Source organism: Hirundo rustica, chromosome 5 (assembly GCF_015227805.2).
Source record: "Hirundo rustica isolate bHirRus1 chromosome 5, bHirRus1.pri.v3, whole genome shotgun sequence".
Classification (NCBI taxonomy): domain Eukaryota; kingdom Metazoa; phylum Chordata; class Aves; order Passeriformes; family Hirundinidae; genus Hirundo; species Hirundo rustica.
This window is the reverse complement of record NC_053454.1, coordinates 51563832-51583332: the sequence shown is the minus strand read 5'-3', so window position 1 is coordinate 51583332 and position 19501 is coordinate 51563832. Positions and strand designations below refer to the sequence as shown.

General features: G+C 39.9%; 1 protein-coding gene across 10 annotated transcripts in view; it reads left to right on the top strand.

Moving 5' to 3' along the window:
• Positions 1-19501, top strand: part of PDLIM5 (PDZ and LIM domain 5) — a 123973-nt gene that overhangs the window by 52431 nt on the left and 52041 nt on the right. For 6 of the 10 annotated variants that reach the window (XM_040064485.1, XM_058420728.1, XM_058420730.1 and 3 more), the window contains exons 4-5: positions 15553-15595; positions 16859-17253. In XM_040064485.1, coding sequence (XP_039920419.1) covers positions 15553-15595; positions 16859-17253 — 438 coding nt within the window. The remainder of the gene's footprint in view (positions 1-15552; positions 15596-16858; positions 17254-19501) is intronic. The other 4 variants (XM_040064492.2, XM_040064490.2, XM_040064495.2 and 1 more) reach the window with 2 other exon arrangements.

Below are 19501 nucleotides of genomic sequence, written 5' to 3'. Positions count from 1 at the left end.
AGTCCTGTGTTGGAGCATCTGCCCGAAAAGCGTTCAGAAAGGAAAGTTTTTCTTCCTTCCTATTATGAGTAAGGAGGTTTGAGAGATCCTGTCTCAACTTCATAAAAATTGTGAACTGCCCTTTTAACCTCATGCTTTTGGTGTTTGTGCCACAATCCGCCTCTGCCTTGCACATGACCTGACACCATGGGCTGCTGCTGGAGATGTCTGATCCTTGCTCTCCCCAGCCTGGAGGCAACTAATCAATACAAGGGAGGTGGTCCTGCCAGTCTCAGGGAGCTCTGAGAAGTGGCAATTGGGATGTTAAGCAGGGAAACAATTTTCAGTAAGAATATTATGTTTCAAAGAATTTGGAATCTTTCAAGTAATGACAGTGTAGCTTTTAGCAGAAGTTGCGTATCTGCAGCACAGAGATGTTAGGGTTGGATCATACGTGCTGAATGAGATCTCTTCTGCAAGGATTAGAGTTGACAAAACCTTGCCTTTGCTTCTGGTCCATGGGAATTTACCAACAAAACAAGTAGCAATAAATTTATAGAGATAAAAGGGGAAAAAAAAAAAGTTATTGAAATATCTCAGGAACACTTTAGGTAATAATCTGTCCACTTAAAAATCTGAGCCGTTTTTCACACTTGCTTAAATTCTCAAAATGGAACTCATAGATACAGTGACCACTTGAACCAGAACTGAACCTGGATTGATTTACTTACTGATATCTACTTATCTTATAAATAAATTATTCTCTTTCTTGCTTATTTTTTCAGTTTATATTTAATTACACTTGTTGCTAACAGTGTTTGGTCCCTCCTTTGTGAAACATTGGTACGCGTTAAGCTTTAGCTTTTTTCCAGCATTCCTGTGGCTGTTTTAGCTGAGCAGAGATTGTTAACGTGAAATCTGCAAATCATTTCAGTCTCTCTCACATTTAAATTTACATCCGATTTATATGCTTTCGTATTTTGCAATCTTTGATATTCTTCTTAATGCCTTTATCTTCTAAGTTTATGATGTCTGCTGAGTATTTTCTCCCACGGTTTTGGCAAGCCTCAATTTCTTCACATTTCTAACTCTTGTGAAGATACAATTTGAATATGACTTGGAGAACCCCAATGAAACAAACAACAAAACCTCATGAAAATTTGATGTCGTTTTTATGTGGGTGTGGCTGAAGACAAAATCTACCAAAATAAATGTGCAGTGTGAGAGGTTATAAGCCATTGTCTGAGAGACACAAACTTTATAGAGAATTTATGTCAGCAGCTAAGACTGGTTTGAAATGTTTGATGTTGCTTTCTGTCTGGAATAAAGTCTTCACCAAACAGTTAAATGGGTTTTCTGACAGGCAGTTATTTTGGGGGGGGTTGCTTCTTTGGCCAAGTCTGTTGTTTCTGTTGTACCTGTGACTAATTGCTGCTCTGTGAGAGAAACCATCTTGGCAAAAGGGAACGGATTATAGAAGTAATGTGAGTTTCATTGTAGGGGGGAAGGACTTGTAACGCTCCATGTCTTTTGGAGGGAAAATGACCAAACCTAGGGTAGTTAGTCTTACTGGCTGTATGGTATCCCTTTTAGCTCCTAGGCTTCTATGCAAAAAATGGAATGTAGTATACATTCTTAAAATGTATTACAGAGTTTAGGAAGCCAAAGTTTTAATGAGGACAGTGACTTCAGAGGTAACTAATGCTGCTTGATTGCTAACAGATTATTTTTCCTTTATATAAAAGCTCCTCCACATGAGCAGACTAAAAGTCTCAGTGACACATGGAGTCACTAAAATACACGTACTGGGCTAAATATAATGCATAACAGGTTTTACAAAAAAGTGTAATATTTTCCGTTCAAGGTCTCTCAAGTACTGAAACTTTTAAGTTTGCCTGCCGTCAACACTGATCTTGGAGATCACTGACCAAAAGAGTTCCCAATTATCTCCAAGTCTTGGAAGGAAGGTGATGACTGGACAAGTTAGTCATTTTCCACAAAATCTTCTTAACTCATAAGTGACTGCTCCATTAACCTGATAATTAAGTGAATGTTATACTAATATTTTTTGTGTTGCATCTCTTGGAGCTACCTATAAAGGAGTAATGTTGAATAACTTTATGTAGAGAGTATGGTTGTGGGATTTTTATATCTTCTCCACTTGGTTAAAGGGTGCTGCCTGGAGATGACCTGGTGCAATTTGAGTAAGTTGGAGCAAAGCTAGATTGAAGTTTTCCCTTGTAGCAGGGCTGCTAGACTCAGGTGGCACAGTACTGTGAACAGGGGCTTACCTGGAGCTTGGGACAAAATTCAGTTTCAGCACAACTAAGGTAAACAACACTGTCAATAAAAAACAACAACAGAGAAAAAATCAGTATTAATTCTCAGTTACTGTATTGAGGATATTTTGGCAGGAAATGGAGCTAGGGAGAAGAGAATTAGATGTCTCATGTAAGTGGCACTTCCTAGCCACTCTTGTGAAAAGCTGTTAGGTTGGGTTTTATTTAGGATCCAGATAAATTTCAGAATATCTTATGTCAATTGATAAAATCTCTGAGTCTCTTTATTTTATTTATTTATTTATTTAGAAGGAAATGATCCTTACTTATATTAGCCACTAAAGCTAGCTATTTTTTTGGTATACACCATGTAGTTGTTGCTTACAAATCCTGTGGTTCGCAACACGTAGAGGTGAGTGGAGGTAGCATGCCAGTGCTGAAATTAGTACTATATCAATTCCGTATTATGGTTGATAATTTTAAAGCTGATGAGTGGTGCGGGGGGAAAGTTGGGAAAATCGTGAACTGGTTCAGTGGTTTAATCTCGTAGATTTATCTTGGTAAGAAGGATAACATAACTTACATGTCTGTTTCTTTTTATACTAGAATGGACAAATGTATTTTGGGATAAAATATGGTTATAAAGTTTTGAATTCCTCTTGATGTGGAGGAAAAAAGGGTTCTTTGTTTAATGAGAAGGACTTAAACTGCTATAAAAGATAATGGAGCTTGAGGCATTTATGGAGAAACAAAATATCTTGCAGGACTGGACCTGAACTGTTTCTGCTATCGACAAGTAATTAGCAGACAGAGCACATTGTTGATCAAGATCTGACTAAAGCACACTGTGGAACTATTCCTTGTGCTTGCCTTTTCTTTCTTTGCAGAAGAGAGATGAAAAAGGTTGTAAATTGCTCCTGGCTTTTTCTGAGGATGTACTCTTAAGTCAAAATTTTATTTTAAAATTGCACCTTTCATTTTGATCATTTTTTTGATCATTATAGTTTTCTTGGCTGAGATGGGTTTCTTTTTTGCCTCCCATGCATTAGCACTAGAGAAAGACTGTTAATAATAGCTGCATGCTATGGGTGAGGCTAAAAGGAAGTATGAGAGTGAGCTGGAATATTGCAAACATTAGATATTTACTCTTGACTACTCTCTTCATTGTATAATTCTCCCCAATGATTTTATCCATGAAAAATGTGAAGAATTCACCCAATTCTTCTCATGTTTCTGCTGTTTAGTTTTGTAATTTTTTTAAACTCTGTGGAAAATTTGTTTCATGATTAGTCACTGAATTAAATTACCTCTTGACATTTTCAGCATTTTTTTTCCTGCCTGTCTATCAGTCTGAGTGGGGTTTGTGATTCTTTTGTTTGTTTGCTTTAAGTTGCTCTTCCTAAAGAGAATCTGTCAGATATAGCTGCTACAGGTGTAGGTAAGTAAAAAAGGAAGTAAGATATACAGAGCATGTCATTAGCAGTCTCATGCTATTCTCTGCCTTAGGTCACTTAGATTGCCAATGGTCAGGTAGGGAGGCAAAAGGAAAAACTGGTAGAAATTGGCAGAAACAGGCAAAAATGAGCAGGACCCAGGTGATCAGATTTCTGTGATGGTGGATATGAAAGTATTTCAGTGTGGGATTAGAGAGCTCTTGTAGTCAGTCATTTCAAACTCTCTCTGCTTCTTGGACCAGTTGAGCCTGTAGGAAAGGGTTGGGCAGATGAGGACCAAGCCTGATGAGAGCTCTCCAAAACTCAGGCTTTGTGCATGTGACTGCTGGCTATGGGATATCACCTATGGAGACTCGAGGGTCACTGGCACTACTTTGTTGGTGTCCAAACCGTGGTAACCCAGGCTTTGTGTAAACACGCAGAATACTTTTCAGGACTGTGTAAAAAACGTTTCCTCATTTTTGCAAAAGACTGCGGAAATCTTAAGTCTTTCACCAGTCAGTAATTTATTTTTCTCCTTGTTCATGGATGTTTCCTCTTGAAGATAGCAGTTGGGCCAAGAAAAATTGTGCTGGTCACTGGTCTGCTTAACATAAGTGTGTTATCAAGAGATGTCTGTACAGTTGAGCTTTTCATCTTTGTCCAAAGAGATCACTCAAGGAGTGCCTAAAAATTCTTGTGGGAAGCAGCTAAGACCTATGATTTTTTTTTCCCCCCCATGAAAAAATGCCTTCGGGTAGTAGAACATGAAGTTGCACATCTCCTCATGGCTTGCCAAGACGATATCTTTTAGTAAAGCAGCATCCATATAAAAATAATTTGCATGATCAAACTAGCCACCAGCTGTTTTTAACTAATATTTTCTGAAGTCAATGGGCCAATTGACTTTCAAAGTTCTTCTATTTCAGGTAAATAATTAAAATGTTCTTCCCGTAACTGCTCTCAAATAGCAATTTTTTTTTCGTTAACATTGAAACTGTGTAGGTTCTTACATGTGAATTTGCCTTTCACGGTCTCAAGCAAAACCTTTTACCCATTTTTGGTTTAACCCATGCAAGCCATACAATTCCTTTCTGAAAGTTCAGGGGCTCCTTAGCTAGTATGTAAATTGTGATGCCATTGACCTTGCATATTGATTTTAAGCTGTGTCTGTAGTTATTTAGTGGAAGACTTAAAGAAACAATCTGAAGTTGGCCACAGTTTATCTTCACTTCTTAAAATAACGCAGATACCTCAGTGGCATGATCTTTGGTGACATTTTAATTCTATTGGCGCACTTTGAAATGGCCAGCTGGGACATCACAGGCAGACATCAGTTTTGAAGCCTTTCAGATACCATCTAAATGCCAAGCTTTTGAGTAGTAAAATAATGCATTTATATATAGATTAAACACACAGTAATCAGAAGTGCCTTGCAACACGTTAGTAATTGTGAACAGCTGCATCAGAGCAATGCAGCTGTTAAAACTCCTTCATGCCCCAGATTACATGTATTTGGTCCAAATTACTCATGGGTGTATCAATACGCTTTTGGGGGAATTCAGAGAATCATTTGGTATGCATTCATTTGCTGAAATCCGTCCTTGATTATATTTTATTAAGAGAGTGTATGATATAAGGAGGCTCATAGACATGTGCGAAAATAATCTAACCATTCTTGCAGAGCAAGCAAACAGCACTGTAACCGAGTTGTATGGTGTTTGTGTGTCTAATGTGCTGCAGTGCTGCTGCCTCCCTTCAGGCTTTAGCTGGATCTGCGAAACGCACAGTGCTGCCACAGAAATACCTTATCATAGAATGTCCGGGCTTGGAAAAGATCTTAAAGATCTGGCTTCAAGCCCCCTCCCCTGGGCATGAACACCTCTCATCTAGACCAGGTTACTTGGCGCCCTATCCAGCCTGGACTGGAGCACTTCCAGGGGTGGGGCATCCACAACTTCTCTGGGCAACCTGTTCCAGTGCTTCACCATCATCACTGGAAAGAATTTTTCCTCATACCCAGTCTAAAACTAGTCTCTTTCAGTTTAAGGACATTACCTTTGTAAACAGTTCCTCACCGTTTTTCTAGTAGGCTTCCTTCAGATATTGAAAGGCTGCAGTAAGGTCACTCTGGAGCCTTCACTTCTCCAGGTTGAATAACCCAACTCTCTCAGCCTTTCCTCATAAGAGAGGTGCTCCATCCCTCTGGTCATCTAGGTGACCCTCCTCTGGACCCGATCCATTAATCCCATGTCTGTCCTGTGCTGGACCCCCAGAGCTGATGCAGCTCTGCAGGTGGGCTCTCACCAGAGCAGAGGGGCAGAATCCCCTCCCTTCCCTGCTGCCCACACGGCTTTGGATGCAGCCCAGGACACGTTTGGCTTTCTGGGCTGCAGGCACGCTTTTCTGGGTCAGGTCCAGTCTAACATGGTAGCAAACCAGTTAGAAAATGGAGACAAGAATGCTGGGAGTGCTCAAGCCTCTGCTTTCATCCCAGTGTGCAGCTATAAAAACAATTTGTAGTAACAGCTAATGTTATTCTGTGCCTGTTGCTGCGGCCTGTTTTGCACCAGTGGGTGTTTGAGGACTGGAACACAAAGTTGGAGAAATTCTTTCACTGTGATGGAAACCAGTCTTGTCATCATTGTTGTCATCATGCTGCCTTGTGTCTTGTTTTTCCCTCAGGGTTTTTATTAGAGGAAGTTTTCAGCAGCCTCTGATTCAGCCGCAGAGAGTTATGTCCTACATAGGAGACCAAGAACAAAGCTGTCAAGGTCGCAAGCTAGGAAGTACAGGGGAAGCCTGTATTGGTGTGAGGAGCTTCGCTTTGGAAGTCTGATGTGCTTTGTGTGCACTGTAATTTCCTAAGGAATGCAATAACATAGATCTGGTTTTGACTGTGCTACTAATTTACAAAGACCCTGATTAAAAGCTTCCTGAGAATTGCATAACTGTACTGTTTCTAGTGCTCAGGGACACTGATCTTTTATTTTTGTTTCTTTTCTATACTAGTTATGTAAGGATAAGTGTTTTTAGAAAGATCTTAGAAACTCCATTAAACAAGGACTCTCAGCAGATGTTAGGCGAACTTTCTTACTGCTGCTTGGGCACCCAGTGCTAGGGTTAAGTCAAATGTCCATCAAATTCAACGGTTTAGTGGGACTGCCAGAAAGACAGTGAGCTTGAAGAAGCTTGACCCATGTACAAAAGTTTTCTGATCAAAAAGTTTTTGAAGTCCTGTTGCTTTACTTGTCAGAACCTGAAGTAGCCTTGAGATTTGGCAGTCGCTCGGCAGTAGTGCGTCAGCAGTGGTGCTTCCTGCTCTCCTGGCCAAGTCCAGATAAATAAATGGAAAAGCTTGCATTTTGGAAAGTTTAAACATTTCTTAAAATCTTACTCTCCTTACCTTTGAATTTGAAGAGCCTGTGAATATATTTGAGAGACTCTCTTGTCCCCTTTTTCAGAAAATGGGGGGGGGGGGGGGGGGGGGGGGGGCATATGTGGTGTCATCTGAACTGTGGGACATGCTTGATGGCATTTATTTAAAATCTTCAGAAAATTGACCTAACACTAGGATAACAGGAACCACATTAAAAATGGGAAAAGAATGATTTTCACTGTTTTCTCTATTATGGGTTCTTTGTGGGTCAAATCTAATAAACTATGGGTAGTTTACCTGACCTAAAGATGCCCAAGTTCATTTTATCTCAGCCAGCTGTGTAATCGGTGTCCTTTTTTCCTTCATAAACACTCATCTCATTATTTGGGTGCCATGAATGATGTTACTGGTCTCTATTTACACTTTTGTTTTCCAAATGCAGCCTGTGCCTCACACCTGTTGCTTTCCTTTGAAAAACACATCTCTCCAACAACATGCGTGGTTTATGATGCTAACTTGTAGGCATTCTTTAATTATAAAAGGATATGTGGTGATCTGTCAAGGGACAGTTGTCTCTAATGGATTAAAAGAAGCTTATATGGTTTAAATATGAGCTATGCCCTTCATATGCTGAAAATAGTTCAAGTTAGCTTGAACTGGCTACATAGTGTATTTAGTACCTATGCAGGTAACTGGTTATTTTCTTACACTCAGATAGTTAATTTTGCACCTCTGTATATGTGGAATGTAAAGAATAGGGGAAAAAAACCCCTCAGACAAGTAAGGGAACTGACAAGTGTTGTTAGATAAACTGTTCCCAAGCTTCAGCCCACAGGAAAAAATGAGACGCTGGTTAAATAAAACCCATCCTCTGCCATGCAAGTTCTCAGCTGTTGACAATCAAAATTTTAGTGTCCTGACTCATCAACTCTTGCCACCTTCCTCTAGTAAGCAGTAAAATTAGAATAAATTAATGATTGGCTATTTGGAAAATAAGTGTCTTCCTGAAAGATAGCGATAATGTCATGAAAGCATAACAGCATAAGAATGATGAGATGTTTGGTAATGCTGTGAAAAGCAGGCAGGTTTTCAGATATAAAGTATGTTCTAGACATCTGAAAAACTGCTAAATACAAATTGAGTAACACTGCTGAGAGTTAAACTAGGTATGTGTCTGTTACACCACCCCATATAAAAGTAAACGGTAGCTGCAGAGTTGAGTGTCCAAGTAAGAGCTGAATTTTACAGCTGCATTGTTTTAAGGGCCTTTTTTCCACACAATTTTTTTGAATAATTACTGCCTTTGAAAAATTCCAGGGTATTGTCAGTATAAAGTCATGTCTGTGGCACAAAACCCCTATGAGCTAATAAAAACACATACTGTGCCTGTCAAATATTACTCACTTACTTTGGCTATGAGGCAAGGCGAAAGTAATGTTTGCAGCATTGTGACGGATCTCAACAGGCTTTGTGACCATCAGATGGTTTCCATCAGTGATTAGTTGCCCACAAAAGCAACTTAATTGCTTCATATGCTGTAAGTGTGCTGTGACTGTTACCCCCTAAGGATTTTGAGCTAAGAATGAAAGGTTTTTGTGGTTTTTTTGTTGTTGTTGTTGATTTTTTTTTTTCCCCAAAAAGTAGATGGTGGGAAAGGATAACTTCATAGTTAGCTGGATCAGTTGGATTCAGATGGGCTTATTAATTTTTTTCTTCCTGCATGGTTGTTGCAAGTAGCAGAATAATTATGGGACTTTGCTTTACGTACCTTTGCCTAATAATTGCTTCTCTGGCCAATTTATTGACTACCAGAACAAACTGTTAAAGATCTCTGCTGCTTTGCAGTCTTTCTTGCTTAGCTTCTGCAGAAAACAAAGTAATTTCCAGCTGCAGCTCATACTGTGACTGTTGATCTTTGACTTCTCTTTCCCTTGAAGGTGTGGTGAAACCTGTTGGCCAGGTCAACTTGAGGTCTTAATGCAAACAGTTGAAAGGAAAGGAAAACATAAGGAAACCCCCAAACTGAAGTTGTTAGGTATCTAAAACTATAATAGCGTGTTGAAACATAAATAGCTTTCCTCAGCTTATTAGACCTGTAATACATGCTGCTAAGCCAGTGACCTTAAATATATAACCATATAAACAATACATGGAAATGATAAAGTGCAAGAAAAGCAAGGGTCTGTAGTGGAAAAGTTAACAGCTTCTGGCAAGTGAGTGCTCATTAAATTGATACAGTAATAATTCTGGCATGTGGTTTATGGTGCTTCAGCTCTGCTATCCACAGCCAGTGCCACCTGTGGTGGTTTTCCCTCTGGGGACAGCCTGTGGGAGCCCCCCAAACACATCTGCTGCAATGAGGGCTGGTTCAGGTGTGTGCTGGCTGCAGTGTCCATGTGGTGAAAAGGCCACTTGACAGCCTCTGTGGCTCTTTGCCAGTCGGGTCCTGTGCTCATGCACCTCGAGGATGACTATACATCCCTTGCTGCTGCTGGAGTGGCATGGGAGGGAGGAGAGAGGTGTCTGAGAGGCTGAGTGGGAAAGAAAATTGGCTGTTTTGCTGGTGGATCCCGCTGAGAAGGCAGACAAAAGCTTAATGTTATTCCTAACCTTAATGGGAAATAATGAACACGAGTTTATCCATTTAAATAGATTTATCATCATGTTTCTTTATTGGTGACTACTGCCATGTCCCTGGCTTTTCTGGAGCAGTTCCAGGCTCAGTAATTTTCCTGACAGCCATGCTGTTGTGGTATGCTCTTCCTATGCCTGCATATTGTAGTTAGGATAATGCACAGCTTGAAACACCACAGATGGAAACTCGGAAGCTGATTTATTGGGTTGCTCATGTTGTTCCTTGTATCACCTGAAGTGTGGAAGGAGCAGAAGGTGGTGGCACAGCTGGGATTTTGCCAGACTTCAGGACAATACTTTTGGAGTCTGGATGAGTGACACCACTTTCCATGCTGCTGACCTAGTGAAAGACAGGGCTCTTCTTTGCTGTGGCTGCCTGACACCTCAGAAACAGTTTCATACCGTTTGGTTAACTACGCTTCCACTGTCCTTCTCAGACTTCCTGAAAGTAACGAATGGGTGAGCTGCTTTGTAGAGAAGTGTGCTTAGCTCCCAGAAGAAGTAAAATATAATCTAACAGCTCTCTAAATTGCCAGCTTCTTCATTTGAGAAAAAATGCTCCTTCCTACACACATGCTTAAGGGGAAAAAAATAAAACAAAAGCCGTATCAACCAAATAAGGATATACTGGGGACTGGGGAGCTGTTTGTGGTGAATTTCCAGTTAAAATAGATATGACTACACTTTGGAGTTTATTTGGGCTATGTTTTAAACAAAGGAGGTAATTTAAACATTAGTCACCATATTGTGGAAAGCACTGGAAAAAATAATTGAGTGCTTAGTCTTGAGTCTTTTAAATTATTACTTAGATTTGATGACAGACTAAAGTCAATGTGAAGCTGAGCCAAGGATTTTGGAGGACTGACTAGATCTGTGAGTTACTAAGATGTATGCTTTTCTTTAAGACATCTGTTTTTAAAAGGTAGCTTGCTATCTAATAAGCACTGATAAAGAAAATCAAATGTATAAGTTATAGTTTATTAGAAGACCAGCTATAATTGTTTTATCTTGTCACTTGCACTTAGCTGTTATGTCAATACTATTACTTAGCAAGGCATCTTCAGGAAGGCTTAAAGAAAAGAAAAAAAATAGTTATAGAAGGCATAACTGATACAATTATCTTGATTATTTAGGCTCGCTGAGCTACCACTTGTATCTAGGCTGCTTTATCACTTTTCTAGGACAACTGGCAGCAATCTGCCATACAGGATTGTAAGGCATCAGCCAAACTTGGTACTGGGGATGCTTTACCCAGATGCTTTAAAGTTTGAGCTTTAATCAGGGGGGTCATGTGCAGCTGTGTACAGACATGCCCTCCTAGTCCAGGGCTAACCGTAACATGGGAACTCCAGGTTGCTAAACTTTCTGCCTTCGTAGAAGCTAAAAACATGTTTTTAAAATCCTCTGACAGACAGAAGGTAAGTGAGATAAATTCTGTGGTATTTTTTTCCTTAGCTTTTTGCTTGGCTTTTGGTTTTGCTGTAATAGAATAAAATATTATCTGCCTGCACTTAAATTCTCTTTACGAATGTATTGGTAGGGTTGCCACAGACCACAGGAATGGGACTATGAGGAGTAGTTGTCTTTGGGAGGTCTTAAAAACAACTAAACCTTTGTGGGTAGGAATACCAAAGCAGAGGTCAGCCTTTTCTTTCCTAAAATATCAGCACTGTTTATTTTAACACATCACGATGAAATCACAAACCTTATTTAAATTTAAGAGGAGAGACCTGAATTTGATTTGGCCAACTGTCAAGCAGCCAGTAAAGCAAGAACATAATTTTTCTTCCTTTTACCTGACCTAGTGCTTCATTGTACCCTGGTGTGCTGGGGGAGGCACACTATGAGGATGTGAAGGTATCTTATAGAGTATACCATATGTAAAAGGCTGTCAGACACATTCTATTAATTTACACCCTTTTAAACTTACTGAAAGTGTAGCATCTGTTGAGAGTGACTCACAAACTATCTCTGTTCTAGTGCCTAACCACCCTCTGGTGCAGCACTGACATTTCCGTTGTTTGATTGTAATTAACACTGTTTGTCATAATTTGGTATGTTCAACTAAATGTAAACTAGCATTATAAACTAGAACAAGGGAATGACTGATGAAATAAAATGTTGACAGCCATCTGTTAGCCACCACAATGACCAGAGTACAGATTTGAAAACATTGCTGTTTCTTAAGGCAAAAAAGGAGATTTTTTTTTTTTTTTTTTTTTTTCTTTTTTTTCCCACAGTGACTGCAGCAGATTCCAGTTTTCATTGAGTTGTGCTTAATGATGATTTTGCTACCTCTACTATTTTGTACTGGGCTGTGGACAGGTTTGCAATCTCGAGGCCACAGATGCTTGCCCTGGCAAGATTGCTGAAGTGCTGATGTACCAAATGTTGTTGCCTGGGGCAATGGTTGTGTGTGCTTCTGCAAAACTCTGGGAAACTGAGTTGTATGTTTTTGTATTAATGTATGCAAGGAAACCATTTCTGAAGGTGTATAAGGTGCAACAAAAAACAACCTTTACAATGTTCCCGTTCTTCTGTTGTGAGCTAGAGCGAAATAGGTAAGAAATTAACTACGTCTGTGGTGGAGTGAATGAATGGCTTGTGTTTAAGGAAAAAAGAAATATATTTGGATTGTTCTTTTTTCTGTGCTTTGAATTATGTCTACATTTGTTTTTATTCAGATAACCCCTAGTGAAAGTCATGGCTTGTTATATATGTTAAATGCTTTCCACTTGTTGTTTTTGTTCCATGAGTTGGGTAAATTACAAAAAGCAAATTTATTTAGCTTTCTCCCCTATCAATTGCTTGTTCTCTACAAGTAAAATTAAGCTAACCGACAGAACTGCTGACTATGATGGCAAGATGGTGAAAAAATCAGGTTTTTGGAAGCAAGATCTGACCAGTGACTTTACAGGGATGTAGCATCTGTTGCCAAAACTTGCCTCCTGGTGATTCACCAGCTAGGAAAAAGGAGTTAGTTTTGAAAATCGGAAGGGCAGGATGTGAGACAGGAAAGAAATCCCTCCTCTTTTCCATCCTTCTGTTAGAAAGGTTCAGTTCAGAACAGCAAATAAAATTCAGAGGATGTTTTCCATCATTGACTTCATTTGGTGGATGTGGCAGTGTTAGGTTTATTGTTGGGTTCAATCTTAAAGGCCTTTTTCAACCTAGATGGTTCTATTATTCACCGAAGGTGTTGCACCTTCTTGTTGTATTTCTCCAAAGAGTTTGAACAATCCTTCTGGTTACAGAAATATAAAAACAGCAAACACAGCAATTATGTTGATACCAGAGTTGTGTGTTCCCCTTGTTTATAGAAGGGCTCACATAAAGCACAGTTACCTTCCTGTGACTTCCCCTTTGAGTTTTTCATAATGCTTTTTAAGTTAGGGGCTTTAAATGGATGGGGGATGATGGGGCTTTAACTGGAGTTCAGGGGAGACAGCTCTGAATGTCCTTTGGATTCTAGGTTCAATGAAGACTTAGAGGTTTAGTGGCTGAGGGTGTGCTTCCATCGTGTTGATTATTGAGATAACAATGTTACCATTGGTGATCAGTCTTTGGAGATGGCGTATCAAATTCATGCAAAAGCATCAAGAACTGTAGTTTTAGCTTTAATAATGTATTCTTCTGCTTACTGGTAACTATTGAAGGGTTCTGTCAAATGGCTTGTGTCTTTTCTTTTTTTTTTTTTTTTTTTAAACTGGGTGAAATGCTTGGAAAGTGAATGAACAATAGAGGAATTACAAGAATGAATAGTTTTTGCTGGACCTACTGCTTACAGTGAAGAGTGGACTAATTCATTTTCCTAATAAGGCTGCTCTGGAAGTTGGAATGTTTTGAATTGCGTTAAATGCCATGAAAGTATTTATCAGAGAGGATTGTCTTGTGGTATGTTTAGCCAGCAAATTTGATCATGTTTGGTCAAAAGCTGTTTGGTAAAAAGCTGTTTACACAAGCTAAATATATAGCTGGGTATTTTTTCTTCCCTCCAATAAAAATGAATGACTTTGATATAGAAGCTGTGCAAAAAATTTGTGCACTTTTATTTTCAGTAATAGTTTGTTGGTAAGAAATTACTGTGGCTGCTGTTTTTGTTGTTTATAGTAATTCTTATGAAGTTTGATACAGTAACCATTTGCCAAGGTCTTTTGTGTGAGTTGTTTATAATAAGCCTAAATACTGAGCTCTTATGTCTTTGCTTTGTTTGTGTATTATTGAAAGTATTGCATAAACTAGCAGGCTGAACTGCTAGTTTTAAATCATTCAGAAAATACCATGCTTCAAGCCATCCTGCTTTTTGTAGTAACAGGACAAGTATGTAATCTCATTCTGAAAACCTTTATCATCAGTTATTCATACATTCAATGGGACCAAACCTGCATGAAATCCTAATATGTTTAATTGCTAGGTGACAAGTGAAGTGCTAACAGCTAAGGAATATGCACGATTCTGCGGTTTAATTACCTTTTGGCTGTGTGGTTCAGTGGTATCTATGAAAATACTGTGGAAAATGGCCCTGAAGGAAGAATTTTCTTAAATGTGTGCGTTGGATGTGTTTTGCTTTTCATCTTGAAGTGTGCATTTCCTTTTGCACTGTCTTGTCTAACCACCATGCATTTTTCACATTATGATCTTGGTGGCTCAGTTTGCTGGGTGAGCATTTTCCTTTTACAATATGGGATAAATCACAGATTTTTAGTCTGATTATGGTCTGAAGTCAACAAGGCCAAGTTAAACTGTTTTAAGTATGTCTGGGGCACACAGATTTATGTCCTTGGTTCAAGTATGTTTGTGGGGAAAATGTTATGTTGTCTGTCTGTTTAAAAGGAACATTGTGAACATTTTGGTTATCAAACTTACCCCCCCCCCCCCCCTTTTTTTTTTTTTCTTTTTTTTTCTTTTTTTTCTTTTTGTATGATATTTTTGAAGATGAATTTTGAAAAGTATGTCTTCCGGTCATCTGGTAATAGTGACGTGAAATAATTTTTGCTCACTGCTGCGTTGACAAGTATAGAGACAAAGTCATCAATTGCAAACTCAAATTTTATTGTTTTGTAAAAACCAAAGGAAAATAAATATGTTTCTTTTATGAGACTTAAACAAAAGCCCAGCATTAGTGAAGTATCTTTTTCTCAAGTGTGAAATATGGTAGTCGGCTTGAATAATTAACGCCTTCCTAATTCTTCCTGTTGGTCCAGCTTAATAGATGCTTAAAATATTTCAAGTTACTGTATTAAAAATGAACAAGTATACCTAAGATAGAGATGGTCTTAAAAAAAGAAAGAAAAGTTTCCATATGTATCGGCATTTTTTTCTCCCTTTTTGTTGCTGCAAATTGACAACTCTGCAATTAGGAGTGATTAATGATGCACCCCAGTGCTGTGGAGGGCCAGAGGTCAGGCTTTCATAGGCTGCACACTCTGTGGGAAAGGGGAGAAGGGACCTGTTCCCCAGAGCAGACAAAACCCTCTTTCTGTTGAGAATTGCTGTTGATGTGGACATAATGTGTCTAACCAATAATGTGTGTCAGCAGCCATGCACGAGTGGGGAAGGCCAAGTGCAGAACGTCATCTTCTCATGCTATGCCATTTTTCCTTTATTTTTTTCATTTTTTTGTTCCCTGCCAGCATGGCATCTGGATTATATATATTTCCCTTTTTTGTAAGGTAGATACTGAAAAAACAGTGTTGTAGATTTAACTTGAATACTTCTTGTTTGCTATAGAGGAAAGAAAAGTAAATATTTTATATATCTATGGGTGGATGTGGTGAGTAGAGCACGGAAATGCTTAAACATTAAAGAATTCATTTTTTACAATTATATTTATGTTTTTCTTTTCCAGAGTGTCTTCTATACAAAAACCTGATCATTTTCATGTGCCGAAGGTATGTTCATCATCGGAACCAAGAAATGTAGCATGTAGCACTAACTGATGCCCATCTGTCAAACCCTGTTGTTGATAAGCACTGGCATTCAAACTTCCAGTATAACATGCTTGTTTTCCATGTGTTACGTTAAGAGTATTGGAGCATTTGGATCTTTGGTTACTTTTTTTCCCCTCCTAAGAAAGAATGGGGAGACCTGGAAATGATTATCAAAAAAAAAAGGAAAATATGAATAAATGTTATTCTCCAACTCTTGGAACTTTTTGTTTTTAAAGATATTGCTGGTGTTTTCTCTCCGTAGCTAAGAGAGAAACAGAAGCAGGTAGAAATTTTTTGGTAGTGGTTTTCAAATTTTTTCTGTGGGGACTTGTTTATTTTAATGGACACTGAAATATTTCCTGGTATTTGAGAGAAGCTTATCCAAATATTACAATTTCAGAGAACAACTCCCCTCACTTTCCTTAAGGCCCTGGGGAATTATTTGTTCTTGAGCTCTTCTAATGTTTTATTTTATGCAACAGTTTCAAAACCCCCTTTCTGACAAAAATGCTGTTTGCAAACTTGAAAATACTTACAAATAGCCTGTACTTGAAAAGTCTCTCTAGTAGACATAATTAATGTGTAGTATATTACTGTTCTGCTGACCATGACCTTTAAAGGCCACAGTTTGGGAACCACAATGTTAAAACGTAGTTCCCAGCACAAAAACCCAACCAAACTAAAAAATCAGATTTCTTGAGTGTATTATCTGACATGGGTGTGTGGAGACACTGGGGAGCATCAATGTGCTCTCATTCTGCTCTTAAAGGTCTTAGCAACAGACCAGTGTGTGAACACTTGCACATTCCATTTGTGTATGGGGAACGTGCATATCTCAAATTGGGTTTGAGACACGGAATGTGGATTTTTCTAAAAAGCCCAAGTTTTTTCCACGTGAGTTACCCGGTGGGTTTTGCAGCAGAGCGGTTTTTCAGTTTCTTGTGGGTTTGATTTGTGGAGTGTCTGTTTTGGATACGCCGAGAGGAGCTAGCATTGTGGAATTTCATATTGATTGTGCATGTTGGGATCGTTCCCTCTCCTAAAACGCACGGCTCGGGTTGTTATCCCATACATTTCATGGCTGCAGTCTTGGTGTAAAGCTTGCTTCTGTGCTTCACGCTAGGTGGGCCATCTCCCCCGAGAGCAGCTAAAATCCCTGCTGAGGAATGTGCATGCGTTTGGCGTGGTTTTGTGTGTTTCTGTTTTGTTTTTCATCCCACGTAGGCAGAACCTACCGAAGTAGTTAAGCCCGTGCCCATTGCCTCTGCTGTCGCACCCAAAGTCACTGCCACGGCGAGCGTGGCTTTCAATAAGACACCGAGGCCGTTTGGAGCTGTAACCTCCTCCAAGGTCACCTCCATCCCATCACCGTCCTCCGCCTTCACGCCGGCGCAGGCGTCGGCCGCGTCCCCGTGTGCCATGCCCGGAGTGCATGCTAACGCCAAGCCTAACGCTGAGCCGTGGCCAGCTGTGCCGGGCGCTCCTAAACCTGCAGTTCCTGTCCCACGGCAGCACGGTGCCGCCCCGAGCGCCTCGGCCGCCGACGGCGCCCAGGACGCAGCCGAGGGGCCGCGACGAGGAGGCAGAGAGAACCAGGGGGAGAGTAAACAGCAAAATGGGTAGGTGGGACTTTTTTTTTTGCTGTGAGGGTCTTTCCTCACAGGAAAAAAGCCGGGCTTGTTTGAGGGCTAAGGGAAGCACAGCTTGAAGGAGTTGTTCGCTCCTCAGAAGTCGATCTCTCAGAAATGATTTTAAAAGTGACGCTTCAAAGGGCCCAGCTAGACTTTTGGTGATGGTTTTTCTCACGAGTGACATATCAGTTTACAGAGTGTCACGGCTAAATTGAACAAGGACCATGGAATGCTTTACACGATGTGTTCTATCACCACGTGTCCTGGACCTTACAACAAGCCTGGTATTAATTGCAATGTCCAATCTCACTGTGTATTTTGACACCCAATCCAGCAACTGAAAGCAGCAGGCACTCAAAAATGCAGAGCAGTCTGTCAAGAAGGGTCAGTGGGTGCTGTGATGGCCGGGAATGAGATGCTCTGGAAGACAAACCGTGACCCTGGCAGAAGGGGTGGAAAAGGGTCCCAGGAGGGAGGCAAATGGACAGATGCCTCATTAATTCTCTGCACAACACAGGAGAAGTTTTAAGTTGTTTTCTAGGAAGCTGATGGGGTTAAGCGGATTTTTTGCAGTGCTACAATAAAAATACCTCAACTTTTAATTTTACCTTCACCCTAAACAAGCAATGCAGGTTCAAAATGTGAGTAATTTCCTTATTCAAATAATTGTTTATGTTGAAGTGGGCATCAGAGAGTGAACATTTAAGGGTCTCTAAGGAGACCCTTTAAAAGGTCTTTATCTGGTGTAGCATCTGGACTAGTAAACAATAGATTAGTAAACTAAATTGAGTCCAGCAGCAGTCCTGGGAGCTCAGACCTGCAGCAGGATTTTGGCTGGGGATGCCTTGGGCTCTCCCAGAAATTCCCGGGCAGAGTTTGGGAGCTGTAGCACCTCAGGATCTGGTTCCCAGTGCGTGCTGTGCTAGGGAGAGAGGAGGAGGCTGGGCATGAGCCAGTTGACCTCTGTGACCAGCAGTTGAATTGGCTAATAAAAAGGGCAGGAGGGGAACTGTAGGTTTCTCTTCAGTCTTAAGAATGTGAAACCTGGGCTTAAAACCTAAAAGCGGTGGTTACTATTTCCCACCCCACAAAAGAAAAGAATTGGAAGAACAGGCCCTGTGCCTCTCTTCTCTGGTATCCACTTAGTGTAGAAAGTATATGAAAAACCCTATGGAAAGGTAAATATCCATGCCAACTAAAATACTGAATAAATTGCAGTTTCAGTTGAGTTTCTTATGGAGTAAAAAAAAAAAACAACCAAACATCTTTAGGTACTTATTCCCTTTATGTTGTTGTAGGAATATTTTCCATGTGTGGACTCATAATGCATGCAGCCTGTATGCATTATATATTGCGCTGTAGCTATGGTAACTTCCAGCCCTTTCTTAAACAGATGGCAGGAATACACTCTGCAAAAAGTGGATTGAAATGGAGAGATCCCAAGGGCTTGTTCACTGCTGGTGCAGTTGCTGAATACACTTTGGCAAACCCTCTCTTATCTTTCCAGGAATAGTGTTTTAACAAACAACTGCAAACGCAGTTCAAACGCAGCAATTAGTACTGAAAAAGAGGAACAATAGCAACAAAATTAAGTCTACTGGAAGGAAGTGCTGCAGGCACAGAGTAAGCACTTTACAATCAAGATAGGATGACTGGGTGAGAGCTACTACCTTACTAAGGAGTGCCCTACCTTACTAAGAGGATGAATAATACCATCAAAGAGGATGAATAATCACAGCTGAGAGGTGAAGGAATCCCCGTCTCACTATCAGCCTTGCAGATCTCGTTTGCAAAAGTTTGAAAACATTTCAGAGTTGTAAAAGTCTACTTTATTTTGCAGTCTCTCTTACAGTATTGTGTTTGGGCTGCCTAAGTGTCCTGCAGTCCTAAAACATAAAATCAAACAGACAAAACCCTCTAAGGTGTTTATATTGGTCTGCTGCTACACTACTTAATTTTACCTAGAAAAGTTAAGTTTATACAAGGATGCTTAAATGTCTCCCCATTTAAAATGGTATCAATGGCATCTATAAAATATCACAAACATTGAAGTTTGGAATAATTGATCAGTCTGAAATAAATTCCATTTTGCTTCTACGGCTTGTATGATGCATTTTCTCAAAACATGCATAAAACCAACTTGTACCTTGTTCATAGATGGCACTGCTTTAGCAAATGCAGTTCTTTAGACATGCGCCTTGTTTTACTCACAATTTCCTCCCTTCCTCTTGGCTTC